The 26,336-nt window shown below is 44.6% G+C and overlaps 1 protein-coding gene across 1 annotated transcript in view; it reads left to right on the plus strand.

The window, feature by feature from the left end:
* Positions 1-26,336, plus strand: part of LOC134401976 (solute carrier family 2, facilitated glucose transporter member 5-like) — a 134,978-nt gene that overhangs the window by 80,090 nt on the left and 28,552 nt on the right. The window contains exon 2 of the mRNA XM_063131338.1: positions 23,925-24,020. Coding sequence (XP_062987408.1) covers positions 23,925-24,020 — 96 coding nt within the window. The remainder of the gene's footprint in view (positions 1-23,924; positions 24,021-26,336) is intronic.

A 26,336-nucleotide genomic window follows, 5' to 3' on the forward strand; every position in this document is an offset into this window, starting at 1 on the left:
TTTTGGTGCGTGCTTGGAAAAAAAAATGTGATTCCCCCCACCCCCACCCACACACACTGATTTGAATAAAAGACACTCAGGTTTCAGAATGAGAACGAGGCAAAATGAGCCCCAAGGTATTCAAGGACCTCAAATGTCACTTCTTTGCCCATCCTTAAACAGGGCAACCGCTTGAGCACACGGGGAGTTTCTGCCAATCTGAATAGATAATAGCTAGAGGTATTGATGCTCTTATCAAGGTTTTGTAATATGCACATAATACGTACATATTGAGAAAATGTTGTAGACCATTTGAATTTGGGTGAGTTATTTTTTCCCAATTAAACTATGAATTTGAGGCACAAAGGGGATATGAATGCTATCCATATATGGCAATCTAAGGATAGTGATGCTGGGATAGGTATCCTGACAGCATCAGTGTATTTGGGAAATTAGGAAATGTATTTCTCCCTAACATTTGTATAATGTAACTTTACACTTACTTAAACAGAACTACCTTAATTGTTTTGTCTACTTTGAGTGCATTTTTGGGATTTGGGGGCAGAAAAGCAGGCTAATTTAGGGTGATCCTATGGAAAGGAGGATAGGGGTCCTGTATCTTTAACAGTTGAACCGTTGCATAGGAAAGGGAATTTCAGCAGGTGTCATTTGTATGTGTGCAGCACCTGGTGAAATTCCTTCTAAATCACAACAGTTAGAGCTGCAGGAGCCCTGCCCTCTTTTTTATCTGGTCACTCTAGTATAGCTCCTGCACCTTTCCTGAACAGGCCCTTTTAGTATCTGCAGAGCCTGAACAGGCCCAACGTAATACAAGTGACAATGCCTGACAGACAGATGGAGTAACTCATAATAAAAACAACCAAACAACAAATAAAAATAAAGAGGTAGTGTCTATAGAAATGGTGGGGACCACATGTACAGAGGCCTGTTTGGTGAAGTGACCTACCCATAGTCTGGCTGCTTCTGGTTCTCCAAAAAAAAAGAAAAGGAAATGCATTACACACACAACCCAAAAGAAATGAGAACAGTGGTTTGCATAATATTTACATTATTATTATTATTATTATTATTATTATTATTACCGTATTTCTTTGATTCTAAGACACATTCCCCCCCCCATATAAACATCTCTAAAAACGAGGTGCATCTTAGAATCGCGGGTGCGTTTATATTTTCTTAGAATCAAAGCTTTTTTTCTGTTGGTGGTACTGAAATTAGTGTGTGTCTTACAAGCGATGGCGTCTTAGAATCGAAGAAATACGATATTACTATTTCATTTCTACGCCATCCAATAACTGAAGCTCTCTGGGTGATTTACAACCATTCGTAAGATAATAAAATGCAGCATAAAATATAAATATACAAAATGTAAAACAATTAAGATAGCTAAAAACAGTTTCAACAGAATACTTGACCTGGTTAGGTGGCTAATTTATTTGTATAAATGCAAATTTATAAATAATTATTATAGTTTAAACAACACATCTCACTATATTACCTACCTGTCCAGTCTGCTGTTGAGATAGTAACTGATAGGCATGTGCTCTGCTCCGATTAAAAGCGTAGAAGCAGGAGCGAATTGGCCTGCTCCGCCTTGCCCAGAGGTGAAGTAGAAGCGGACTGGGGACCCCTAGAAGCAAGGTGAAGAGAAGCGGCCATTTTCAGAGCGCTTCTCTTTCCGCGGAACGATCCGATTGCCATTTTGAAACATTTCGCCCATAGGATTGCATTGCGGAAAAAAAAAGGGGATAACTGTGTTGTTTTTGAAGCTATTTTTCTGAAACTTCTTGTGCTTAGAGAGTCGTGGATGGGGGTCATTTTGAGCCTACTCTCTGCGTGGTGCGGTTCGCTTGCTAGAATTTAAAAAAAAAACGGCGTGGAAGAAGATTCATATTAGGTTGATGATCTCTACTCCCCAGTTCATGGCATCTTGGGATTTCCTTTGAAATGGCCCCATTGAGCTGTCTGCAGGTTTAAGCCCCACCAAAAATCAGGGGATGATGGGATTGCCTTGTACCTTGGCATGATTGTGGGTCTAGATGGCATCTGTGAGTGTGCCCACTTCCCTTTTTTTAATCTGTCCAAATGTCAGAGAACAGTCCACGTCTGCAAATGGGGTGCCCGATTTTCATATATTCCCCAAAAATCAGGGGATGATGCAACTGCCTTGAACCTTTGCGTGCGTGTGTATCCCTGGATAAGCTGTCATGGTGGCGAGTTTGAGGTTTCTAATGTGCAAATTGACGGAGCTATCGAAAGGGGTGTGAATGGGGTGTTGGATTTTCATAAATTCCCCAAAAATCAGGGGATGATGGGTCTGCCTTGAGTCTTGGTGTGCGTGTGTATACATCCATGAGGTGTCATGGTGCCAAACTTCAGGTTTCTAACTTTAACAGAAAAAAAGTTGTACTTTTTTAGCTTAATGCAAGCCTATGGGGGGAAAAAAACGGAGCTCCGATCCGGATTCGGAGCTCCGCAGCAGAGCGGAGCGGACATAGGCGGAGCGGGGCGGAGCGAAGCGGCCCGATCCGCAAATCGCAGATCTGGAAGAGAAGAGGAGCGGGGGGTCCGTGCACATCCCTAGTAACTGAGGATGAAGGGCAACTGTTCTTGTACCTTTAAATAGAAGGTTATCTTCTGTATAATAGTACAGATGGCTGCCCTAATTGAGTTTGTTTGTTAGCCCTTATCCAGTCCAATCCCACATCCAAGCACTGGACTTTCACATGCACACCTCACCTAGATTAGATGAAAAGGATAAATTGTGGTGCATGTCATCAGCACACAAATATCAAAATCACTCCACACAGCCGTTGTACGTAGATGTTGAACAGTAATGGACCTTTTCTTCTGTAGCCCCCAGATTGTGGAATGGCCTGCCGGAGGAGATTGGTAAAATTAACTCTCTGTGTGATTTTAAGGCAGCTTTAAAGACTAGCCTTTTCCGGCAGACCTATCCAGATCAATGTAAAATCATGAATTTTTAAAATGTATTGATTCCTGTTCTAATGTTGTTCCCTGCCTCGATCCAAAGGGAGAGGCGGGTAAGAAATAAATTATTATTATTATTATTATTATTATTATTATTATTATTATTATTGTGGATGAGATGGGACCTTGCAGCAAGGGCCTTAGCTAGACCTACCTTATAGACCACGATGGAGGAGGGAGGATCTCGCATTGTGATGAACGTGAGATCCCTCCTCCATTTACACGTGAAGCATGACAACCTTAGGAAGAGAGGTGTCGCACCCACCATTTTTAAAAAAAGAAACAGGAGCACACGAACGGTCATGTGCAAAGGTAGGTCCTTTTTTTAAAAAATAAATAAATCCATTTCCCCGCTCCCCCCACTACCCAAGGTTGGGCATAGTGCTCCTGAGGAACGCTGCGCCCTGTGTCAAGAAAACAGAGAGGAGAATCAGCTGTGACGATCTGAGCAAGCCTCCCAGCTCAGAGCGAGGAATTGCGCGAAGCTGGGTCAATCCGCGGCAAGGGGCCACATCTTCCACAGTCTCGGGCTCAGCCCAGGACTGTGGAACAAGCAGGACAAAAGGGGAGGGCAAGTTCCCGGGGCAAGGGAGGGATCATCCCTCCCTGATCCCTGGATCCCCTGTGCGTCATGTGGATGCACAGGGCCGATCCCGGGGTTCACCCCAGGATTTTGCCCGGTCTAGCTAAGGCCAGGGTCAAGCAGAAAATGCCCAACAGCACCTTCTAGTAATGGCCATATAGGTATGAGAAGAACCACTGCAATGCATCAGAGAGTCTCTCCAGAGGATGCCATGGTTTACTTCTGAAAGCCACTGAAACATTAAAGCGAACCAAAAGAGTCACACTACTTCTGTCACTCTCTTGACAAAGGTAATCCCAAAGAGTGATCAAGTATTTTCTCTGCCTGAACCCTGATCAAAATGGATCCAGAAAATCCAATTCATCCAAACATGTCTGGACTTGACTGGCCATCTCTGCTCAAGCACCAGGCCTAAGGTCTATACTGACGAAGAACTTCTGCACCTGAAGAAAATTTGGCTTACAGGTATGTAGTTCAACATACTTCTGAATCATGTGAAGTATTGGTTCCTCTCTGTTCAGCACTGGTTAGGCCTCATCTTGAGTACTGCATCCAGTTCTGGGGTCGACACTTCAAGAAGGATGCAGACAAGATGGAGGGGGTTCAGAAGAGAGCAATGAGGATGATCAGGGATCTGGAAGCAAAGCCCTATGAAGAAAAACTGGAAGAACTGGACACATCTTGCCTTGAGAAGAGAAGACTGAGGGGAAACATGATGGTTCTCTTCAAATACTTGAAAGGTTGTCACACAGAGGAGGGCCAGGATCTCTTCTCGATCATCCCAGAGTGCAGGACACAGAATAATGGGCTCAAGTTACAGGAAGCCAGTTTCCAGCTGGACATTTAAAAAAACACCTTCCGGATTGTTAGAGCAGTACGACAATGGAAGGGAGGCAGTGGTCTCTCCCACATTAGAGGTCTTGAGTTAACTTCAGGACTATGGAGAGCATGGAGCTAGAGTACTGACTTCAAATACTTGAAAGGTGGCCACACAGAGGAGGACCAGGATCTCTTCTTGATCATCCCATAGTGCAGGACACTGGATAATGGGCTCAAGTTACAGAAAGCCAGATTCTGGCTGAACATCAGGAAAAACTTCCTGACTGTTAGAGCAGTATAACAATGGAACCAATGACCTAAGAAGGTGGTGGTCTCTCCCACCCTAGAGGCCTTCAAAAGGCAGATGGACAGCCATCTGTCAGGGATGTTTTAAGGTGGGACTCTTGCATTGAGCAGGGGTTGGACTCTATAGCCTTATAGGCCCCTTCCAACTCTACTATTCCATGATACCTGCTTTAACTGGTGTTTTGAATTTGGCATGTATTTAGCATGCAAAGGATATGCCCTACCACTTAGCAGTCTAGGTCAGGTGTCAAGACTAGCCGTTTGTTGGAATCCAATACCAAACTATTACTGGAGTGAAACTATACAGTTCCCCTCATCTTTAGTTAGACCGACATTTCCAGGGAGTGAATGAGTAAGCTTTAAATCAGATTAAACCAAGATACTTTGGCTTCATGGGGTTGCGGATTGGATCTCTTAAAAGTCTATTCACCCATTTATTGTAATTACATTTTCTTGTTGAGATTGTGTACTCTCATTAACTTGCAGACTTTCCCCCCTTGCCCTCTGTTTTAGCAGCCATGTTTTTTTTGAAGTTGATTGATTCCTTAGGAAAATCTCACGAGCTCAAATGGAACTCCAGACGGTCTCTCCTTTGGCTCATTTGTAAGGGACAAATGAGGTTTCACGACTCGCAATACGGACCAATAAAAATGCCTGTAAGAGCTGTAAAGTTTTTGATTTGTGCTTGCCACCCAGAGACGTTTGGAGGGGGGGGGGGAGTAATAACGCTGCTTCTGAACATTATATTAAGCCACAGTAAATCTCCCCTCGTGTTGCATGAATTGTAAAAATGATTTGCAATATCTCTTTTGTTTCTCATTGTAATAATAAGGGGAGGGTGCCAAGAACATGCCTCACTTTTGGGTGCTTTTATTGTGAATGGTTGCTGGAATTCACACATTCACTTTCATTTTATGCATAAAGGTGCTTGGAACCTATTGGTTTGCTCCTTTCCGAAGGTATCAAAACCATTGGGTACGTCTGCAGGACAGTAAGGCCTTAGCTAGACCAGTGTTTATTCCAGGGTGAAACCCAGGATCGTCCCTGTGCATCCAGACAATGTGCAGGGGATCCTGGGATCAGGCAGGGATGAACTCTCCTTGGCCCTGGGATATAGCCCCACACTTTGGGCCCGCTTTTTCCATGGTCCCAGGCTGAGCCCGGGACCGCAGAAGCTGTGGCCCATTGCCGCGGCTTGAGCTGGCTCCAAACGATTACTTGTGTGGAGCCAGGAGTTGCGCCTATTGGAGTTAGGGTGAGGGGAGAGGGGAAAGTGATTTTTTAAAAAAACAAAACAAAACCCTTACCTTTCCGCTGGAGTGCTCATGCGCAGCCGGCCCTTTAAAAACAAAAATAAAAATGGCGGGCGCGACACCTCCCTTCTTGAGGTCTTTGCGCCTTACATGTAAACGAGGGTGAGATCTCACGTTATTCACAACGCGAGGTTGTTATGGAAAAATAACTGATTTCCCACTACTCCCTTCTCCCTTTCCCAAAATGCCACCCTTGGGTGATTTCTAAGGGCGTTGCTAGACCTACCGGGTGTTCCGTCGTTGAGGAGCGGTGAAAGCGGCTTTTCCCGTTCAGCCGTGACGCCTCATGCTCCACACCTGCCTTCGATTTGTGGCGGAAGTTTGCGCCGGTTGTGCTGCTGCCGCCGCGAGAACGGTTGCGCAGCCACACCGGCCTGATTGCCGCGGCTTTTTTTTTCGCTCGCTGCACGGTTTGCGCACGTCCGAAAGACCGCAAACTTGCGCAGCCGTCAGCGATGCCGCCGCCGGCCCTGGCGGCGGCAGCGGCGGCAGTGCCAGTGCCAGCCGAAGTGCTGCTGGTGCTGTTGAGGGTCAACATTGATGCGCTCACTTCCTGATGGGGGTCGTGGCGGGTGTCATATGACCCGAGGTCAATCGTCTGCATGGCCACTCTGTGCCTACATCTCCCATCATGCCTCTGAGGTGTCGGCGGCGATGACCGCCTCTGTGCCCTGTGCCCCATCCCAAGGAGCCAACCCACATCTGGCCGTAGCCATGGCAGCAGCCCACAAACAGCTCTGCCCTCTGCCAGCCTGGTACCCACACTAACAGGCAGCGTACAGCACCGCCATTATGCGGCCACGGTAGCTGCCCACCGCAAGGAGTCACCAGCCACTTTTCCGTTCCTCCGTTCCTGCGCAAACTGTCACTGGGGAAATAAAAAAAAAAAGCCGCTCCGCCGCGCTGCCCCAGCTGGTGGACTGCGCGCAAATGGCGGAGGCGGCTTGACCGAAGCCGCTGACCACTCCCCCTTAGCACGCCTTTTCCTGACCAGTGCCGACCGCAGTGACCTCACATCCTCCCACACGTACTCCGAATTACCGCGGGACAGCAGGAAAAGGCGCCCTAAAACTCACTTTTTTAAAGTCGGGAGAAAGAGGCTTCACCGCGGGATAACGGCGGATCCTCGTGAACGTCATCTGGAAGCCTCGACGTGACTGCGGAAGGTAACGCGCGCTAGAGCCTCGTCTAGTAACGCCCTAAGTGATTTAGATGAGTAGAATAGACCCCTACTCCCAGGAAGGAGAGAAAAGTCCCATTTACCTATTTGGGTAAGGTCGCTTACTCAGGGGTAAGGACGAGCCCTAGCCGCTGGTTAAATCACCAGACGCTTCACACACACATGCAAGTCTTATTTCCTTTCCTTCCAAAGCTCAGTGGGAAACCAGGGAGAGAAAGGAATGTCAGGCACCAAGGGAGGGTAAAGCAGGAAGGTTTCTGCCACGTAGGCAAGGTGAGACAGGAATGTCCCAGGGGACATTGCGAGGGAGGGGAACCAGGGAGGGAGTGGTGGACAGGGATTAGTTAAAGACAATGGAACACGTGACAGGAAGGTCCCAGGATTCATTACTAAGGGATTCATGTGATAATGGAGTTTGCAAAGTCAGTAGGGTCTCTCACACATCTGGGCATGTCAAGAAAACAGAGAGGAGAATCAGCTGTGACGATCTGAGCAAGCAACCAATTATTTGCATACAATGTTTCCCCCCCTGTATAACATGAAATGTAAACTTCTGTTCCGGGCCCTTTCCCTTACATTGACAATGGGAGAGGGACCTTTGTACAAAGAGATTTTTGGTACCTGAGGTGGAAGTAAACTTTCCTTTTGAAAACCTGCATCCGGATGTTTTTTATTTGGCTCAATTGGTTCGTATTTCACAATATTTATAACAAGGTCTCCCCTCCTACAAAAGGTAAGCCTAGCTAAGGCCTGAGTGTAGGGATGTATGAGAAATTTGTTTCAATTCATCTTTGAACAGAATTTACCCATCACCTGTCCTGAAACCGAACACAGGCCTGAAATCAATCTGCGGTTCTCAAGTCAATACATTGCAATTTGTGGTGGAACAACAACAATAAAGGCGGTGTCCGATAAATGCATGCATTTGAGAAATTGTGAATGTAATTGTTTACTTTTAAGCAATGCACAGAAACATGCTTTAATCAATGGGAGAAGAATGGACGCATTTCAAAGATAGGCACAACTGATGCATACCTTTGGGGAAATCAGTACAAAGATATGCACGTTAATGAAAAATAAATAAATAAATACTTCTCACAATCTGGTATGGACATGCATCAGAATTCTACATGACTCAGAAAGTTGAAATTTGATACACATCTAAGGTCAAACCATCTTGATTAATAGAACAATGTAGAAGGGAAGGACATTTGAACATGTCCTTGGGCATGTCTAGACCAGGCGTTATCCCGGGAATTGTCCCAGGATCGTCCCTGTGCATCCAGATGATGCACAGGGGATCCCAGGAGCAGGGAGGGATGATCCCTGCATTTCCCTGGGATATTGGCATGAACTTTTTTTGCAGTTTTTCCCATGGTCCTGGGATGATCCCGAGGACCACCGGTGGTGTGGCCGCCCATCCTGGCTTCTTCCCTCTTCGGGAGATCAGGAGTTATCAGAGGGAAGGAGCCACACGGAGCGGGATCGAGTTTTGTTTTGTTTTTTTAAAAACGTACTTTTTTGCTGTAGCGCAGGTGTGCTCCATCTCCTGTCTTTCTTTTTTAAAAAATGGCAGGTGCAATGTCCTGCTTCCTCCCTGGATGTAACGTGCTGTGTGTCGCAATCAGCAAATCACGAGATCCTCCCACCTCCCTCCCCTGGTCTAAACATGCCCTTCCTTAAAATGAGAGGTATGTGTATGATAAAATGGATGGCTTATATTATGTATTTATTTAGTTAGTTAGTTATTATACCTGTATCCCACCTTTTTTCCTCCAAGGAACCCAAGGTGGTGTACATAACCCTCCTCCTCCTCTCCATTTTATCCTCACAACAACAACCCTGTGAGGTAGGTTGGGCTGAGAGTCTGTGACTGGCCCAAAGTCACCCAGTGGGTTTCCATGGCCTAGTGGGGACTAGAACCCAGATCTCCCGACTCCCAGTCTAACACCTTAGCCACTACACCACACTGGCTTATAGCAGGGACCAGCATCTTTGCCAAGTCATCAGGGTCCCAGGAGGAGGGCAAATTGCTGACCTCTGACCTGCAGTTGCTGAGGGGGTGTAGCAACAGCTGTCATATTGGAGCACTCTCTCTGAGAAGTAGTGAGGAATGAGGATTGGTCCCACTTTGATGCTCCACTCCGTCCCTTCTTTGGGAGCAGCTACTCCATGGCCATAGCTAGACCTAAGGTTTATCCCAGGATCATCCCGGGTTCATCCCTGCCTGAGTGCTGGATGCCCTGTGTGGCACTTAGGTGAACAGGTGTGACCCCAGGACAATCCTGGGATAAACCTTAGGTCTAGCTATGGCCCATGTCACACAGAGGAAGAACATAAGTGACAGTGTTTGGGCAAGGATGATATATGAAACGGGTCTGCCTAGAAGTATCTTATTATTATTTAGTGTGCAAGTGCACACAAGTTGTTGGAAGAGGAGACTTCACAAGCTGCCTCAAGGGGCCAAAGAAAGGGAATTTCTGCTGGGAAACAGTGTTCTGGATATGTGCTGCAATAGTTTAAAGAAAGCAAATATTAGGAGTGTACAGGTTTTGGGACATTGCACTGTGACTTCCAGACAACTGCTTTTGAACATTGACTAATACATGCTTTATATATATAAGGATTAAATGCCATTTCTATTTCAGAGTACATTTTATGACAATTTCATGTCCTACACAGCTTTCTCTGAGCTGGAATGATGGTCTCTATTTTGAAGTAAAATTCATGTCACAGGGCTCATCTACACCAAGCAGGATATTCCACTATGAAAGTGGTATGAAAATGGTATATAAAAGGCAAGAGCCACACCAATCAGGATATAGTGGTATGAAATCAGTATATGTTATGTGTCAATGGGCCCCAACATTTGTCAGTGCACTTCAATACCACTATAAAGCAGTAGTGTGGCTCCTGCCTTTTATATACCGCTTTCATAATGGAATATCCTGCTTGGTGTAGATGTACACTCAGTTATGTATTGACTCTTAGATGTCTTTTAAAAGTCCCACTTTCAGACTTTTCTAACAATCAGGATGTACCGTGCTACGTGTATATCCATTTTCAGTGTTTGGGGTATATTGGAAGTATCTCTGAATCACTTGGGGTTGGAGTCAGATTTAGACTTCACCCATTGTCACCAGTGGGACTTCAGTTAGTCATCACTCGCTTGAACCCCATTGATTAGAATGGATCTACTCTCTAGATACTAAATCTGAGGCCTTTCTTCATGGTGCCGAGTTGGCGCTGATCCTCCACCAAACCCATGGCATCACTGGTGTGGGGTGGCAGTGAGTAATCTTCATGAAGGGAGGCAATGTGGGCTTTCCGGCAGCCATCAGGCTTCCTGGGCCTGCCCCTTGCCCTCTGCCTGGGCAGATGGTGACCCATCAGGGCTTGCCATCTACCCAGCCACACCTCCTCTGCATCTCCATACCAAGGAGAGACAGAGAATGCATTGTACTCTCCTCCTGCCAGAGAAAAAAGTTGGGGTAAGTCGCCAACTTTCTTTCTCTGCGGCTTCGTCCGAAAGCCCCAGGGTGGGTACATGATGGCTGCTGCATCGTGTATGCATGTGTATGCATGTCAGGCATGAGTGAGGCATCTTTTCCACTCATGTCATATGCACGTTCATTTGCACATCTGCAAATACACACAGAATCACATTGGAGACTTGCAAACAAATGGAGGCTATGGTAAGCAAAAGGAGAATCCGGCCGCCCTGAGATGCCATCCCATTATGCCAAAATGGGCAAGTGTCTCTCGGACTCGGTGTGTACAATATTTCAGCTTTCTGGGAGGTCTGGTAGCACATTATTCTTTCTTTGTTTGTATTTTCATATGCCCATTCTGCCAGAGCTGTCAAGATGACGTCGAGCAATTAAACCAAAATTAAAACCTTAAAATCAACAAGAAGACCATACATGCAACAACCCATCATTACAAACAAAAACCACTGCTACTAATGAAATGATTTAAGTTAAAGAAATGCATCTTGATACATTTTCTAAAAACAGAGAGAGTGGAGACCATTCTTAGGTCCAAAGGGAGTACATCCCACAATTTGGGAGTCAAATGGCAGAAAGCCCTCTCCTGTGTGCCTGTCAAGGGGAACTCTTTGATTGGCATTTGGCAGTATCCTCAAAAGGGATCTTGCAGATCTTGCTAACCAGACAGGTACATAGAGAGACAGGTGGTCCCTTAGAAGACTGATGGACCCTTTGATGATGTGGGGGTAATTTGATTCCCCAGATTTCAAAGTCAAGGTGTACACATAGTTCTCCTCTCTCTCTCTCTCTCTCTCTCTCTCTCTCTCTCTCTCTCTCTCTCTCTCTCTCTCTCTCTCTCATTCCTGATGAGCTCTGTGTGTGTACGTGCCTTGACCTATATACAACATGCACCATATTTCTTACTAGGATGGAAAAATCTAAACCATTTTTGAGTGCACTATGAGTCTGACATTTTGAATTAGCTAGACCTAAGGTTTATCCCAGGATCGTCCCAGGGTCATCCCTGTGGTGTTACACCCCACAAGTCAGTTCCCAAATGTATGTCTGCAGTTTGTAAGTCTGTGGTTTTCAGAATGTTGGCCTGAGTGGGCGGAGTTAGAATGTCTTGGGAGGGGGAGGAGTCATATATAAGGGAAGGACGGAGGGGATTGGGGGGGACTTTTTAGGTACTCTTGGAGTCTTTAGTGCTCTCTGTGTTTAGGGTACTTAAGTTCTGGGGAATTTGAGGTTCAGGGTAGAGAGTGGTGTCTTTGGAGTGTGGTGTGCACGTAGCTGATGTATATTAATCAATACAGATAATAAAGAAAGCCCAAGAGTGATTGTGTGAGAGAAAGGAAAGTGCGTATGTGAATGAGTGAAAGGATTGGATGAGAGGTTTCAAAAAGGTTTTTAAATGTTTGATTTGAAACAAAGCTTGTGAACTTTTAAAAATAAATTTTAATTATTTTGTTTTTGACTACCACAAAAATCCCACGTGTCTGTTTGGCATTTATCATCTGAAGTTTACACATTTAGCACCCACTCTGACAATAATTCACCTCAGCACATATAACTCACAGTGTTTTATTTTATATATTGAAATCCTTCTCCATTTTAACCCCTTTCTCCACATAGTTTGGAGGAAGGTGGTTTTTATCCCTTGCCTCAGGCGTATCAAGCGGTGGTGCTTGGCTTGAGCAGGGAGTAGCCGCGGCCGGGCTTGGTGTTCAGAGCCTGTGTCATGGCAGTCCCTGCCTGCTCCCAGGATATCCTGTGTGTCATTTACATGAACAGGGATGATCCCGGGACCATCCCGGGATAAACCTTAGGTCTAGCTAAGGTATAAAGGTCCTAAATTTAGAGAGTCCAAGTAATCAGGACGTATTCCAAATTTCAGGCCTGTAGGGTTAGTCAGTAGGGGTGTGAGCTCCACCACAAAACTGAGGGTCCTTTAGAGGTCCGTCAATGGTCTGATCTCAGGGAGCAGATTTGGCTATTTTCAGAATCATCAGATGCCCATGGTGTGGAGCAAAGCTCTGAAGTACCTGAAGTATTCAGCTTTGTGAGGGGTCATTTTAACTTGATGGACTAACTGAACACTTTTCCATATTAGGAAGACACTGACAGGTGAAGGAGGTGTAGTTTTGAAATTGACATCTGTTGATAATCAATAGCCACAGGCTCCTCCCTGTCCTCCCGTCCAACCACAGTACTTAGGAAGAGGGATTGCAAATGATATAACCCATTTTCCCTGCCCTGGAACTCATTTGTTTGCTTGTGGAGCGGTAGGAAAGAAGCAGGAGAGAAAGAGTCCAGAGGTTCCACTCCCTCTATACACTTTATCTTCACTCAAGAGAGCTTGCAGAACTTTCAGAAACTAACCCCTTACAAAAATCAAAGTCCCCTATGTGTGTCAACCAGGTGGTACCATATACTAAATGTTTAAATTATGGGTGCTGTGTCTTCTTCACTTCTTCAAAAATTGATGTTGGCTGAAAGGAAGGATTTAGGAAAAATGGCTCACATGATGAAAATACTGAAAACCGTTCCATGTAAATGAGTTGTCCCAGGATAAAGTGATGAACTGCTGCCAGGCACTGTAGATCCATCCAGTATCACAAGCCAATATTGTAAGGATACAGAAAAGAATCTTGTGCCAAAGGCTGATCTGTGTAACTGCAAGTATGGGTACAACTCAGCCGGGCGTAAAGTCAAGAGAAGAAGAGGAGGCAAGAGAAAAGTTTGCTATTCCAAGTACTAGTATCTCCTGTTTTGAAGACAGGAGTCAAGTTTATATGCTTTGAAATAAAGGTATTTATATTTATGTTTGTTCTTGTCTGACCTCTAATAGGGAGAGCACCCTCCCCATTTCACCTCATTAGAGCAAACGGTCAGGAAATGCAGCAGATCTCTATTTTTATATACTGAAGATGCACAACTGTGCATCAACAAAGTAAAGGAAAGCTCCTGCAGTTTCGGATTCGATGTGTGTGTGTGTGTGTGTATGGGGGGATGGTTTCATGGGGATTTTTTTAAAAATCTAAAAAACAAGAGATGAAGAGATCTGCTTCCAACTTGACATGGCTAAATCCCTACTTTAAGAGCTACCAGGGTTGCAAGTTTCATACCTTTGCCTTTAAAAAAGATAGAGTTGAAAGCATTTTGGTTTCCCATAGGGTGGTTATCCGAAAATGAAATGGTTCTCTAACGGGTAATCTGACGGGGTGGAGACAGAACCACTCCAGAAATTGCAGTGGAGAATCACTTCATCGGAGCACCACTACAATTTTAGAAGTGCAGCAGACCAGCTCCACTCACCCCTATTAGTCAGTGACTGATTGTGAGGCCTTAGCTAGACCTAAGGTTTATCCTGGGATCGTCCCGGGGTCGTCTCTGCCTGCTCCCGGGATCACCTGTGTGTCATTTACATTAACAGGGATGACCCTGGGATGATCCTGAGATAAACCTTAGGTCTAGCTAAGGCCTGAGTTAGTCAGTGAAGAAAATAGATAGACAATAACTATCCATTGTTTGTCTGTGTATCATCTATCTATCTATCTATCTATCTATCTATCTATCTATCTATCTATCATCATATTGCAAACCCTAAAAACATGTGGAATAATTTCACAATCTGAATCTAGATACACACACACGTGGGGGGGAGGACACCCAATCAAGTAGAGGTTGTGTTGCAAGAAAAAACATGGAGCATCTCTACTTCCCAAAATAACCACTTTCATTTCAAACATACAGGCTCTGATATTATAAATTAGCCTTTTAAGACTGGAGATGTTTATGCATGCCTTGGGTTTTGGAAAAGTTATTAAAAGACTCGTGGGTCACTTCTCTTGTCTTCCTAAATCCTGAGGGCTTGGGGGCTCTTATAGTAAAGAAATGGCTTTGATACAGAGAGAGAGAGAGAGAGAGAGAGAGAGAGAGAGAGAGAGAGAGAGAGAGAGAAGAATTCAGAGAGGATGAATGAATTCTCCTCTCTCTCTCTCTCTCTCTCTCTCTCTCTCTCTCTCTCTCTCTCTCTCTCTCTCTCTCTCTCTCTCTTACACACACACTTCACTAGCTGCAACAATGCATCCCCCCCTCCCAAAATCTGAACACACGTACATGGAGGGACTTGGTTAGGAGACAGCTTTTAAAGCTGTCCAAGAGATTTGCACATAGGGTTAATTCACAAAGCAGTTTTCTCTCGCTCTTTGCTTTAAATGGCCTTTGTGTAGAAATCAGATCTTACAAGGTACAGCTTGGGGATATTATTCCCAGTTCTAAAAATCTGCATGTTTCCACTACCAAACGCAGAGTGAGCTTGAAAATAAGGCAGGGGTATTTGCCCAGGGCTTAATTAGAGCTGGTGCTAACCAGGCCTCAGAGTGATATTGGTTTTGGCTTTGATTGTGTATGTGTGTGTGTGTGTGTGTGCTAAGCTGTGTCACATGTGTGACCTAGTGTAGTATACTGTATGAAGGTGTGAGTATTATGAGCTTGGTGTTTCAAATTCCCTTTGAGCCATGATAGGATCCCAGAAGAGAGAGGGGGGTGATATCAGCTCAGAACCCCACTCTGTTTTATTTTTCCTTTCACCTGCAGGGCTTTCTCCCACCAACTGCCCTGTAGGACAAATCCTTATGAGTTATTTTTAATATTGTGCTTTAATTGGGATCTATTTATTTATTTACAAAATCCATATACTGCTCCACATCTAAAACAGATTCTTGAGGAGGGAACACAAGATGTAAAAGAGTAAAAAATAAATAATGGTTGGGGTGGGGGGAATGATCAAAGCACCATATTAAACATATACTTATTTAAAAACAAAATGCCAATTAATCTGTGGATGCCAGTAAAGGAATGTTTCCTGGAATAGAACTCTTTTCAGGAGGCACTGGAAATTATTATTATTATTATTATTATTATTATTATTATTATTATTATTATTATATTTATATCCTGCCTTTTCCCCAGTACTGGGACTCAAGGCAGTTTACAAAATTAAAACATGTACAATTATATTATTATTATTATTATTATTATTATTATTATTATTATTTATTAATTACATTTCTATACCGCCCAATAGCCAGAGCTCTCTGGGTGGTTCACAATGCAAAATTACAAATTTAAAACACCAAGTTAAAATTTATTTATAGACAGTTAAATTGCTGGGAGAATAAAAAGGTCTTCACCTGGAGTCTAAAAGCATATAATAGGTGCCAAGCGAGCCTCCTTAGGGAGCTCATTCCACAGCCGGGGTGCCACAGCAGAGAAGGCCGTCCTCCTGGTAGCCACCTGCCTCACTTCCTTTGGCAGGGGCTCACGGAGAAGGACCCCTGAGGATGACCTAGGGTCCGGGCAGGTACATATGGGAGGAGGCGTTCCTTCAGATAACCCGGCCCCAAGCCGTTTAGGGCTTTAAATGTTAATACCTTTAACCTCCATGGAGCCTTGGGCTCCTTGAAGGAAAAAAGGCAGGATATAAATACAATCATCGATGGAATTTGGTGGTGAAATGGCCACTAAGAAGAAATGTATGGGATTAAAAAAAATGTATTGGGTATGCATGTAGGAAAGTTTCCCCAAATGGCTGTTAGCCATTGATTCAGACAGGGACTGGTGGTGTTAAGGATCCAATGGTATGTGGTATGAGAAGGGGAGTGAAATCACAGCAGTCATATAGCACTTCCAAGTGTTCAAACTGCTTCCCAGACATTATATAGCAATCTTAATATTAGCCCTGGAAGGTAATTTAATACTATAATCCCCCATATTGCAGATGGAGAAGTTAAGGCAGAGATTGAAAGTGGTCTTCCCAGGGCCACTTGTGCATTTATGCATAGCAGAGTGACATTTGAACCAGGGCCTTTCCGGATTCATAGCTCAGTTGATTTACCACAATGGTATTCTAGCTTTGTTACACCGGAAACTAATCCACATTAAATCACTGTTGGAATATGACCCTTAAGCAATCCCCTTTCCTAACAGAGATTGTGCCTATCATCTTGGCTCCCAACTGTCAACAGCTTCTTCTGGAATCTTCCAACATCCTTCCACCGATTGGCTCAGAGCATTGCTGTTCAGAGTTCCAAGGGGTTTCTTTCAAAAGGAAATAGTGGTGGCCTGAATTCCCCCCTGTTCAACAGTAACAGAAAATTATGGTGAGTCTGATTGATCCTTGCCTATTCCTTGCCTAGCACCAATGTCTGAACAACCTGAATGGGATGGTGTGGCTGCCTGTAGACCAATTCCACAGCTCCCCAATACTGGGGCTGTTTATACAATCCATCACCCTGGGGATAACAGCTCTTGCACTTTCTCCAGCTCCTGCTTTTGTTATAATGGCATACTAACTAAATGGGAGAACATCCATGTTCCAGGGTAGTCTATCTCTGAATACCAGATGTTGGGAGTGGGAGAGGGCTGTTACTTTCATCTCCTGCATCAGGCCTTTCTGGTAGCATCTAGACTTTCTGGAGGCATCTGGCTTTTCTGGAGGCATCTGGCTAGCTTGCAGTTGTTGGGATCGCAGTGCTGCCCTAATCCAACAAGGGTATTCTTCTCTCTTTAAGGAAGGTGATGGCATCCATGACCTCCTTTCAAGGAACTAGCGACTGACCACAACACAAGACATCATGGTCCCAGCATAGGGGCTATGGTCCAAACCAAGCAGGCACAGCCCAATGTATGTTGCCACTTCAAGCAAGACGACAGTCCCACCACCGTTACTGGCTAGTGTCACCTGCCTACCCTCCCTCCCTATTGGGCCAGTCAACTGGACAGCCAGCCAACCCACCTCCCCGCTCTTGCTTCTGCCCGCCCAGCTGCCACTTTTACTACTTTGTGCCCCATGTGCAGGGCTCCTGGGAGAGGTCAGCTGGAGAGCTCCGAGCTTCTCCCACAAGAGCTCCTGATGTTTTGCAAGAGGTTCAGGACCTGTCGCAATAGAGGACCTCTTGTGGGAGCAGCCAGGGCCTCTCGCGAGAGCTCAGCTGACCTCTCCTAGGAGCCCTGTACATGGGGCACGAGGCGGGGGCAGAGGCCAGGTGGGAGTGAGCAGCCAGCCAGCAGTGGTGGCAACGAGAAGTGGCAGCCCCGGGGGTGGGGGTGAAGACTGGTGGAATTTGCTGTCCTTCCCATACTTCCGCCTGATGCTCTTGCATCAGGCTAGCTCAGCCTTTCTCAACCTGGGGCGCTCCAGATGTGTTGGACTACAACTCCCAGAATGCTGGCTGGGGCATTCTGGGAGATGCAGTCCAACACATCTGGAGCGCCCCAGGTTGAGAACCACTGGGCCTAGCTCATGGGAGGGCTGGTCCTGCAAGCAAGGGTAAACTTGGTGAGCACATTTCTCGAACTTACTGAGTTTCTTAACAACAACAACAACAAACCACTGAAAATCTTAATTGTTTCCAGGCTGCAGTTACAGCTGATGTCTAAGTCTTTGCATTATATTACATTGTATTATGTATTACTTAATCATTAATTGATTTATTCTTACTATAACATATAATATAAAAGAATGTTTAAATAAATATTTACAAATGCCACCCCTTGAGATATAATTTCAGGGATGGATGGTTTACAAAATCAACAATATCGTTAAAAATATAGTAAAACGGCAGCAAAAAAACCAGCAGCAAAAAAATAAATAAAAAAAATTAACTATGCATTAATGAGATATGAAAACAAGTCCTCTGATGCTTCAAAGGAAAGGTGCACAACCCTTGGCCCAGGGCTGCTGCACACACATACCCCATTAACGCCTTCTGCAGCCTGCCAGGTTTCCTGACAAAAACACTTGTGCACCAATGTTTTAAAATTGTATTGGTCTATGACCGTAATTACAGGGAAACATGGGAGTGTTTCCCTGTGTTATAGGCGATCAGTGAAAAGAGCATTCCACCATGTTAAGGCCGAAATTGGGGGTGGGTCATTCTGACGTTCATAAAATGGAAAATGTTTCACCAATCTTTCTGAAACGGAGACCTGCCAGAAAGAAATGCTGGTTTTACATACCCTGCGCATTTCAAGAAGATTGGTGAAATATTGAGGGTTCAAAGTACTAAAATGGGGGAAACCTCTCTGGCTCAAAATGGCTTACTATTTCCAGGTAGTGATGATTTTTTTTTTTGCTCACTAAAAGCTCCGAATTGGGACCCTTACCCTTCAAACCAAGGGTGGGATCTTGTCCCCCTGACCTTCTAGTTGGTGGAATGGCTTTTCTTTTTTCAAAATTCGCTTCCGTTGTTTTTTAATGAACATTTCTTTGCCCCAGTAAAGTGAGTACAGACTCATAATTCCTAAATGGAGCATGCTCAGTAGCATCGCTCTCCCCCCTCCCTCTGTCTCAAATAGATTGGAATGTTGGAAATAAGATGGCCACCTGGCTGAAATAAGATGGCCGCCTGGCTGAAATAAAATGGCCGCCTGGCTGAAATAAAATGGCCGCCTGGCTGAAATAAGATGGCCGCCTGGCTGAAATAAAATGGCCGCCTGGCTGAAATAAAATGGCCGCCTGGCTGAAATAAGATGGCCGCCTGGCTGAAATAAAATGGCCGCCTGGCTGAAATAAGATGGCCACCTGGCTGAAATAAGATGGCCGCCTGGCTGAAATAAGATGGCCGCCTGGCTGAAATAAGATGGCCGCCTGGCTGAAATAAGATGGCCGCCTGGCTCATTTAGGAGCCATTTCCTCTGCAGATAAGCCAAGGTCCTGTCTGGGGCCTCTCCTTCCCCACAGTGCTGTGGAGGCAAGGGAGGGAGAGAGAAACTATCTGCCTTGCTTGGAGAGGGGCCCTTCCCTGGCCTCCAAGGAAAAAGAAAACCTGGCTGGCTCAGGTAGGGGTTTGACTGACTTTGTTGTGTGTCTGTGATTGTGAAGAGGGAGTGGTGTGTGTGTGTATGTGTTTGAAGTGCTGGAGCATGCTTCTTAATTCAAAGCAAAGAACCTGGTGAGGTTGTGGGCTCTCCCACACTAGAGGCCTTCAAGAGGCAGCTGGACAACCATCTGTCAGGGATGCTTTAGGGTGGATTCCTGCATGGAGCGGGGGTTGGCCTTGTAGGCCCCTTCCAACTCTGCTATCCTATGATTCTATGAAGATGCCCTAAGATGATTCCTGCATGGAGCAGGGGGTTGGACTCGATGGCCTTGTAGGCCCCTTCCAACTCTGCTATCCTATGATTCTATGAAGATGCCCTAAGATGATTCCTGCATGGAGCAGGGGGTTGGACTTGATGGCCTTGTAGGCCCCTTCCAACTCTGCTATCCTATGATTCTATGAAGATGCCCTAAGATGATTCCTGCATGGAGCAGGGGGTTGGACTCGATGGCCTTGTAGGCCCCTTCCAACTCTGCTATTCTATGATTCTATGAATATATGGCAAACTTTCCTTTGGGGTGACAGTTCCTCACCCAAGCCTCTTAAAATTTAAACTTTATGGAAAGAAATATTTTGAAACTAGGAATGAGAGGAGGTTAACCCTGAGTTTAAATTTCTTCAGGTAGTGTCTGTTTCTTTAAAAGATGCTGAACTACATTTTAAGCTTTCTTTTATAGATTTGTGTGTGTTTGTGTGTGTGTGTGTGTATTTTGAATTTGAACACAGATATAGGTCTCTTAAAAAATATCTCTGGTGTGAAGGAAGAAAATATGTTCCTTTCTCTGTGTACCTGCTTCTTATAAGCTAAATCTGCTGCCTTATGTTTGTATGAAAAGAAAACATTTTCTAAAATGTACAACCATGAATCTTATACCCAAAACATTACTTCACACCAGAGAAATGGTTAAGGGACCTAGTTTTTGCTACAACCTGGCACCCTCCAGTTGCTGTAGACTTAGATTCACAGAATCATAGAATTCAATGCCCCTCAGTAGTTGCAGTAGTCCAGGGCAGGTAGTCCTCTTCATCTTCCTCTTCATTTTATCCTCACAACGACCCTGTGAGGTAGTGTAGGCTGAGGGAAAGCCAGGAAGGGGGGGGGGGCATAAGGAATTACATTTATATACCGCCCCATAGCCTGGGTGTATTTATTTATTACATTGATATACCGCCCCATAGCCAAAGATCTGCAATAAATACCTAAATGTGTTGTTAACAATGATCTCCAGTTATTGACATAGCAAGAAAATACCAGCAAGGAAGCAACATTTGGTGATGCCTTTTATCTGGAAGTTATGTGATATGTGGGTTATCAAGCAGTTATATGAAAAATGCTAGATACTCTGATCCTTGGTTTAAGTGGATTCTTTAATGTCAATATAGTAAAATTATAAATTTTAGTGTAATTTTTTAAAATAATTACACTGTAGTGTCATAATTTAAATTTTTAAAATAGTGTAAATTGGGAAATTATTTTAAAAATATTTTTTCTCCCCTGTGTGGATTCTTTGATGTCTACTCAAGGGCCCACTACAGCTGAAGCTTTCCCCACATCCCATACATTTATATGGCTTCTTTCCTGTGTGGTCATCCGTTACACAAAACCATGAAATTCAATAAACAAAAAAACCTACGGTTTACAAAACAACGTTAAAGGCTCTATAGTTTTCAACCAAACTCCAAAAAGCAGGGAAATTGGGAGTTAAGGCTCACAGGCCTATAACTCCACATCCTCCCTAAGGAGGCAGAAAGTGCCAGTGAAATTCTCATTCTCCCAAAGCAGATATAAACCATGAGGACAGGATGGAGAATAGGATATGCAGAGGCGACTGTGGAGTTGTGGAAAACTGATGACGAACAACTTAGGGCCACCTACTTCTCTTTTTTTGTTTGTTTGTTTATTTATTTATTAAATTTCTATACTGCCCAATAGCCGGAGCTCTCTGGGTGGTTTAGAGCAGCCCTTCCCCAACCTGGTGCCCTCCAAAGGTGTTGGACTACAACTCCCATCATTGCAAGTCAGTATGTCCCATGGACAGGAATGCTGCGACTTGTACTCTCAAACATGTGGAGAGGTGACTGTGGGATTCTGGAAAACTGATCGGGGAATGCTGTTCTAGAGCAAGGGCAGACAAAATGTAGCTCTCTAGATGTTTTGGCATTCAACTCATAAAAGTCTCTGTCACCATGGACAGTGATCAAGAATGCTGCGAATGCTGTGACCGCAGAGGATTTTTCTTACGTGTTCAGCAGTGTGAGATCAAAGGCAGAGCTACCACCTAATAGATTCATGTGTAAGGAAGTATTATTTTAAAAACTATTGAGGAAAATGATTTTTGTCCTCACCATAACATGGGAGTTGCAGTGCAGCACATCTAGAGAGTACTAAGGATGGTTTATACTTGGATCCTATACATGTCTTCTCAGAAGCCAGTGCCACTGAGTTTACTAGGGCTTCCCCCCAAGTGGTATAGGATTGCAAACTAATCTCATCTGCAAGGAGTTCAAGACACCCAAACTAATCCTTTTCTGTTCCTCTGTCACTCTGATGAGATGATGTATTGTGGAGGGATTGTGGGGAGTGAACAGTATATATTGTATAAACACATTTTAAGAAAAAACATTGGTTCTTTGAAGGGTAGGGTGTTTACAAAAAGCTGAAAGTGCCAGCCCTTGCTCTGGTTCTACATCTCCAACAAATAGTGCCCCTTCATTTATCAATCGTGCTGCTCTATGCAAGATGTGTGTTAGGGGGAAAAAAATATTGCGCAGCCCCTGTATTTGGTAAGGATATAGAACAGCGTTCCCTATCCTGCTGTCCCAGCTTTCCTGACAATGGGACATACTGACTTGCAATGATGGGAGTTGTAGTCCAACCCCTTTGGAGGGCACCAGGTTGGGGAAGGGTTGCTCTAAACAAAAAAAGAGAAGTAGGTGCCCCTAAGTTGTTCGTCATCAGTTTTCCACAACCCCACAGTCACCTCTCCATATCCTATTCTCCATCCTGTCCTCATGGTTTATATCTGCTTTGGGAGAATGAGAATTTCACTGGTACTTTCTGCCTCCTTAGGGAGGATGTGGCGTTATAGGCCTGTGAGCCTTAACTCCCAATTTCCCTGCTTTTTGGAGTTTGGTTGAAAACTATAGAGCCTTTAACGTTGTTTTGTAAACCATAGTTTTTTTGTTTATTGAATAAACAATTCTGATCAGTTCAGAGTTTTAAAATCTAGAAAAAAATGAAAAAGGCGCTTGGCAGATACTGAAAAGACATTAGCATATGTGCTAGGCATGACTTTTGGGTGATAATTCAGTAAATGAGGTGCCACTACAGAGAAGGCCCTGTCATTTAGTCAATACCTATGTCATATCACCATCATTGGGGCAGGACCAGTGGGGGGATGCAGCATCAATTGTGGGACCAGCAGGGAATGTCCCACTTGTATCTATGGCCCTTTCTACACCTACGGGTGTAGAGGGCCGGAGAGGGGGCGATCCCAGACTTAACTACTTCTGGGATTGTTGCCCTGTGTCTACACAGCCATGCGATGTCCTGGATGGGAGGAGGGACGTCACACGCATTGTGGGCGCCATTTTTTTTAAAAGGAAAAGGATCTGGAGCTCACTTGCACTGCAGTGAAAAATAAGGTAAAAAAAGAAGAAGCTCTGACCCTGCTCCCCACCCCCAATGGCCCTGGACTCCCCCTGTCCTGGCACCTGCCCTCTCATGAGTCCCGCTACTCGTGGGGAGGAGGGGAGAAGCCAGGACGGGCGGTCACACATCTCCCGTGGTCTTGGGATCATCCCAAGACCCCGGGAGGAATTGGGTTTTCCCAGGGAGTACTTACTCTGGGGAAACCCATGCTCATCCCCTGGCCCCACCCATGGGAGTCCCTGTGCATCATTTGGACACACAGGGACTCGACCATGACCAGGTCACATTTTCGGGCTGGTGTAGAAACGGTGTATGATTGCCTTAAATATGAATAAAGGCCGAGCTATTATTAATGTCAAAAATTGGCATATTGCGAAAGATGTAGACATGCAGTTAAAATTAAGCAAGACACAACTTCGGATTGTACAGAAATAGAATATCTCTCTCACGCACGCACACACATACACAAACCCCACAAAGGAAAAGGGTTGAAGATATCACTTAATTGAACTATTCGCACTGCATTCACTTGCAAACAAGACAAGATACATTGATGTATTGAATGTTTGGAACCTCTCTTCTTTCTTCTGTCTTTCAGATGAGGGTTGTTTTAGTTTTAAACTCACTTATGTCATTACTAATAAATATACACATTTTACTCCATGCGCTCCCATCACAATATCTGCTTCTCTTTCTTCCTGCAGGGGCTGTCGAGGACGCATGTGTGGGTTTCAGTGGCTTCTGCAACTTTTTCTATACAATACGGCTACAACATCTATGTGGTCTATTTTCCTACGGTGGTAAGTCCTTGCATTTTAATGGGATCTGTTTTAATTCTTCTAAATTTTGTATTTTTAATTGTGTTGCATGCTTATTATTGGAAGTTACCTTGGAGATATATATATATATATATATATATATATATATATATATATATATATATTAAAGAGTAAGGTGACTATGAAATTCAATAAACAACAATAAGACAGCCCTGTTATGGAGTTGACTTCCAATAGCAGGGGCTATTGAATAAGTTTCAACTGTCTCCATTCGCCTGGGACATTTTGTACTTCTGGTATGTTTCTGTTATTTTCTAGGGGTGTGCAAAGTTGGTCTTCTCCGCCTCGAAATTTGAGCCAGAGCTGCATTGAGGCAATTCTCTGCCATGATTTCAGAGTGGTCTACTATGCTTTTAATCAGTTTTATGTATTTTATACTTATTGTTGTTCCCTGCCTCGATCCCAATGGAGAGGCGGGTAAGAAATAAGATGATGATGATGATGATGATGATGATGATGATGATGCCCTGTCAGATTACCTTTCAGAGAACCGCCCATTTTCGGATAACTGCTCTAGTCAATGGAAATTAATTAAATGCTTTACAGCTCCCTCATTGTTAAAAATCAAGAGATGAAACTTGGCATGGTGATAGCTCTTAAAGAAAGCTTTAGGATTACCATGTTTGTAGCAGATTCATTCATGCCTAGATGTTAAGAATTTTTAAATTCCCCCCCAAACCATTATCCCCCTAACACACACACACACACACACCCCTGCAGAGCTCCACTGCTGCTGGTGGAGGTTTCTATCCCAACCTTCTCCAACTTGGAGCCCTCCAGATCTATTGGATGGAGGCCTCCCCACCCACTGCACTGGAAGCCCAGACAGCCAACAGGAGTAATAGTTTAACTGAAATAAAGAGTCTGGCTGTGCCTGACTCAGGTGTAGAAGTTTTCTCACTCACAATGGCAGCCAGCCCAGCAGCACTTTCACACTGTGGAAATGTGGATGATTGACTTCTATGAGTCCAAGCAGAAATGTGCTCCCCCCCTCACGGCCCAAACCAGCATCCAATTATTTATTTTATTTTATATTTATTTAAGGATTTTTATGCCGCCATTCAGCCAAAAAAGGCTCTCACGGCGGCTTACAAAAGTATTTCTTGACAGTGTTTCTTATGGATTAGTGTTTCCCACTCCCCTGAACACTATGATTGGAGGAGAACACAGTCACGGACAGTGCTGTGGCAATTCCTAATTAGTTAGCCACAGATGCCAATATCAAAGATACCCCTCACCCCACTCAGCATCTTCCAAATATGGAGATATTCAATTGACACACACAGCATTGATGCCTGACAAACAGTCAGATGATTTATGAGACTTTAGAAGCTCCGTTTGGGCACATCTCCGCTCTGATATTAATCAATGGGTTTGGAAACAGCCAATCTCCACTCTGGAAGACCAAATGCTCCATGGGTGTCTGTGGTTACCAGATAATTCCGGGGTGCAGTGCACACCCCTATTATTTTGCTTTTGCAAGAGACTTTTTTTTTTAGAATCAGCATGTGTGTATGTGATTTATAGCTTTTCAGATTTGTGTTCCATGACCTTGGCTTGGCTTCTTAATCTCTGAGTGTGGCGTGGAAGATTCTCCACAACCCTAGTTTGCATGCATGTAGATAGATGTGCATGGAATTCCCCCCTCTCCCCTCAATCTCCCTCATAACTGCTTGTGTGACATGTTCATTCGTGCCACAGAATCATTTTGAGTTCCTTCTGATCTATTTGTAAACCACGTCCACGTTGAGGTTAAACGTTCCATTGAGCATGCTTACATTCTGTAGAACGAAAAGAAAAGAAATTAAGAAAGGGCAGTATTTATTTATTTATTTATTTATTTATCATACTTATACCCCGCTCCTCAGCCAAAAAAGGCTCTCGGAGCGGCTTACACTTAGCAAAAAAGACAGTCCCTGCCCTCAGGCTTACAATCTAATAAAGACATGACACACAAGGAAAAGGAGTCAAGGAGGGAGGGAGGGAGGGAGGAGAGAGAAAGAAAGAGAGAGAGAGAGAGAGAGAGAGAGAGAGAGAGAGAGAGAGAGAGAGAGAGAGTCCAGCAGGAGCAGGCCCCGATGTTACTTCTGCCTGCTCCTGTCCCCTCGGTCCTTCTTCTTCCCCACAGGGCCAAGATGGCAGTTTGCCCTGTGGGGGGGGGGAAGAGTCCAGCAGGAGCAGGCCCCGATGTTACTTCTGCCTGCTCCTGTCCCCTCGGTCCTTCTTCTTCCCCACAGGGCCAAGATGGCAGTTTGCCCTGTGGGGGGGGGGAAGAGT

This window comes from Elgaria multicarinata, chromosome 7, assembly GCF_023053635.1.
Source record: "Elgaria multicarinata webbii isolate HBS135686 ecotype San Diego chromosome 7, rElgMul1.1.pri, whole genome shotgun sequence".
Lineage (NCBI taxonomy): Eukaryota > Metazoa > Chordata > Lepidosauria > Squamata > Anguidae > Elgaria > Elgaria multicarinata.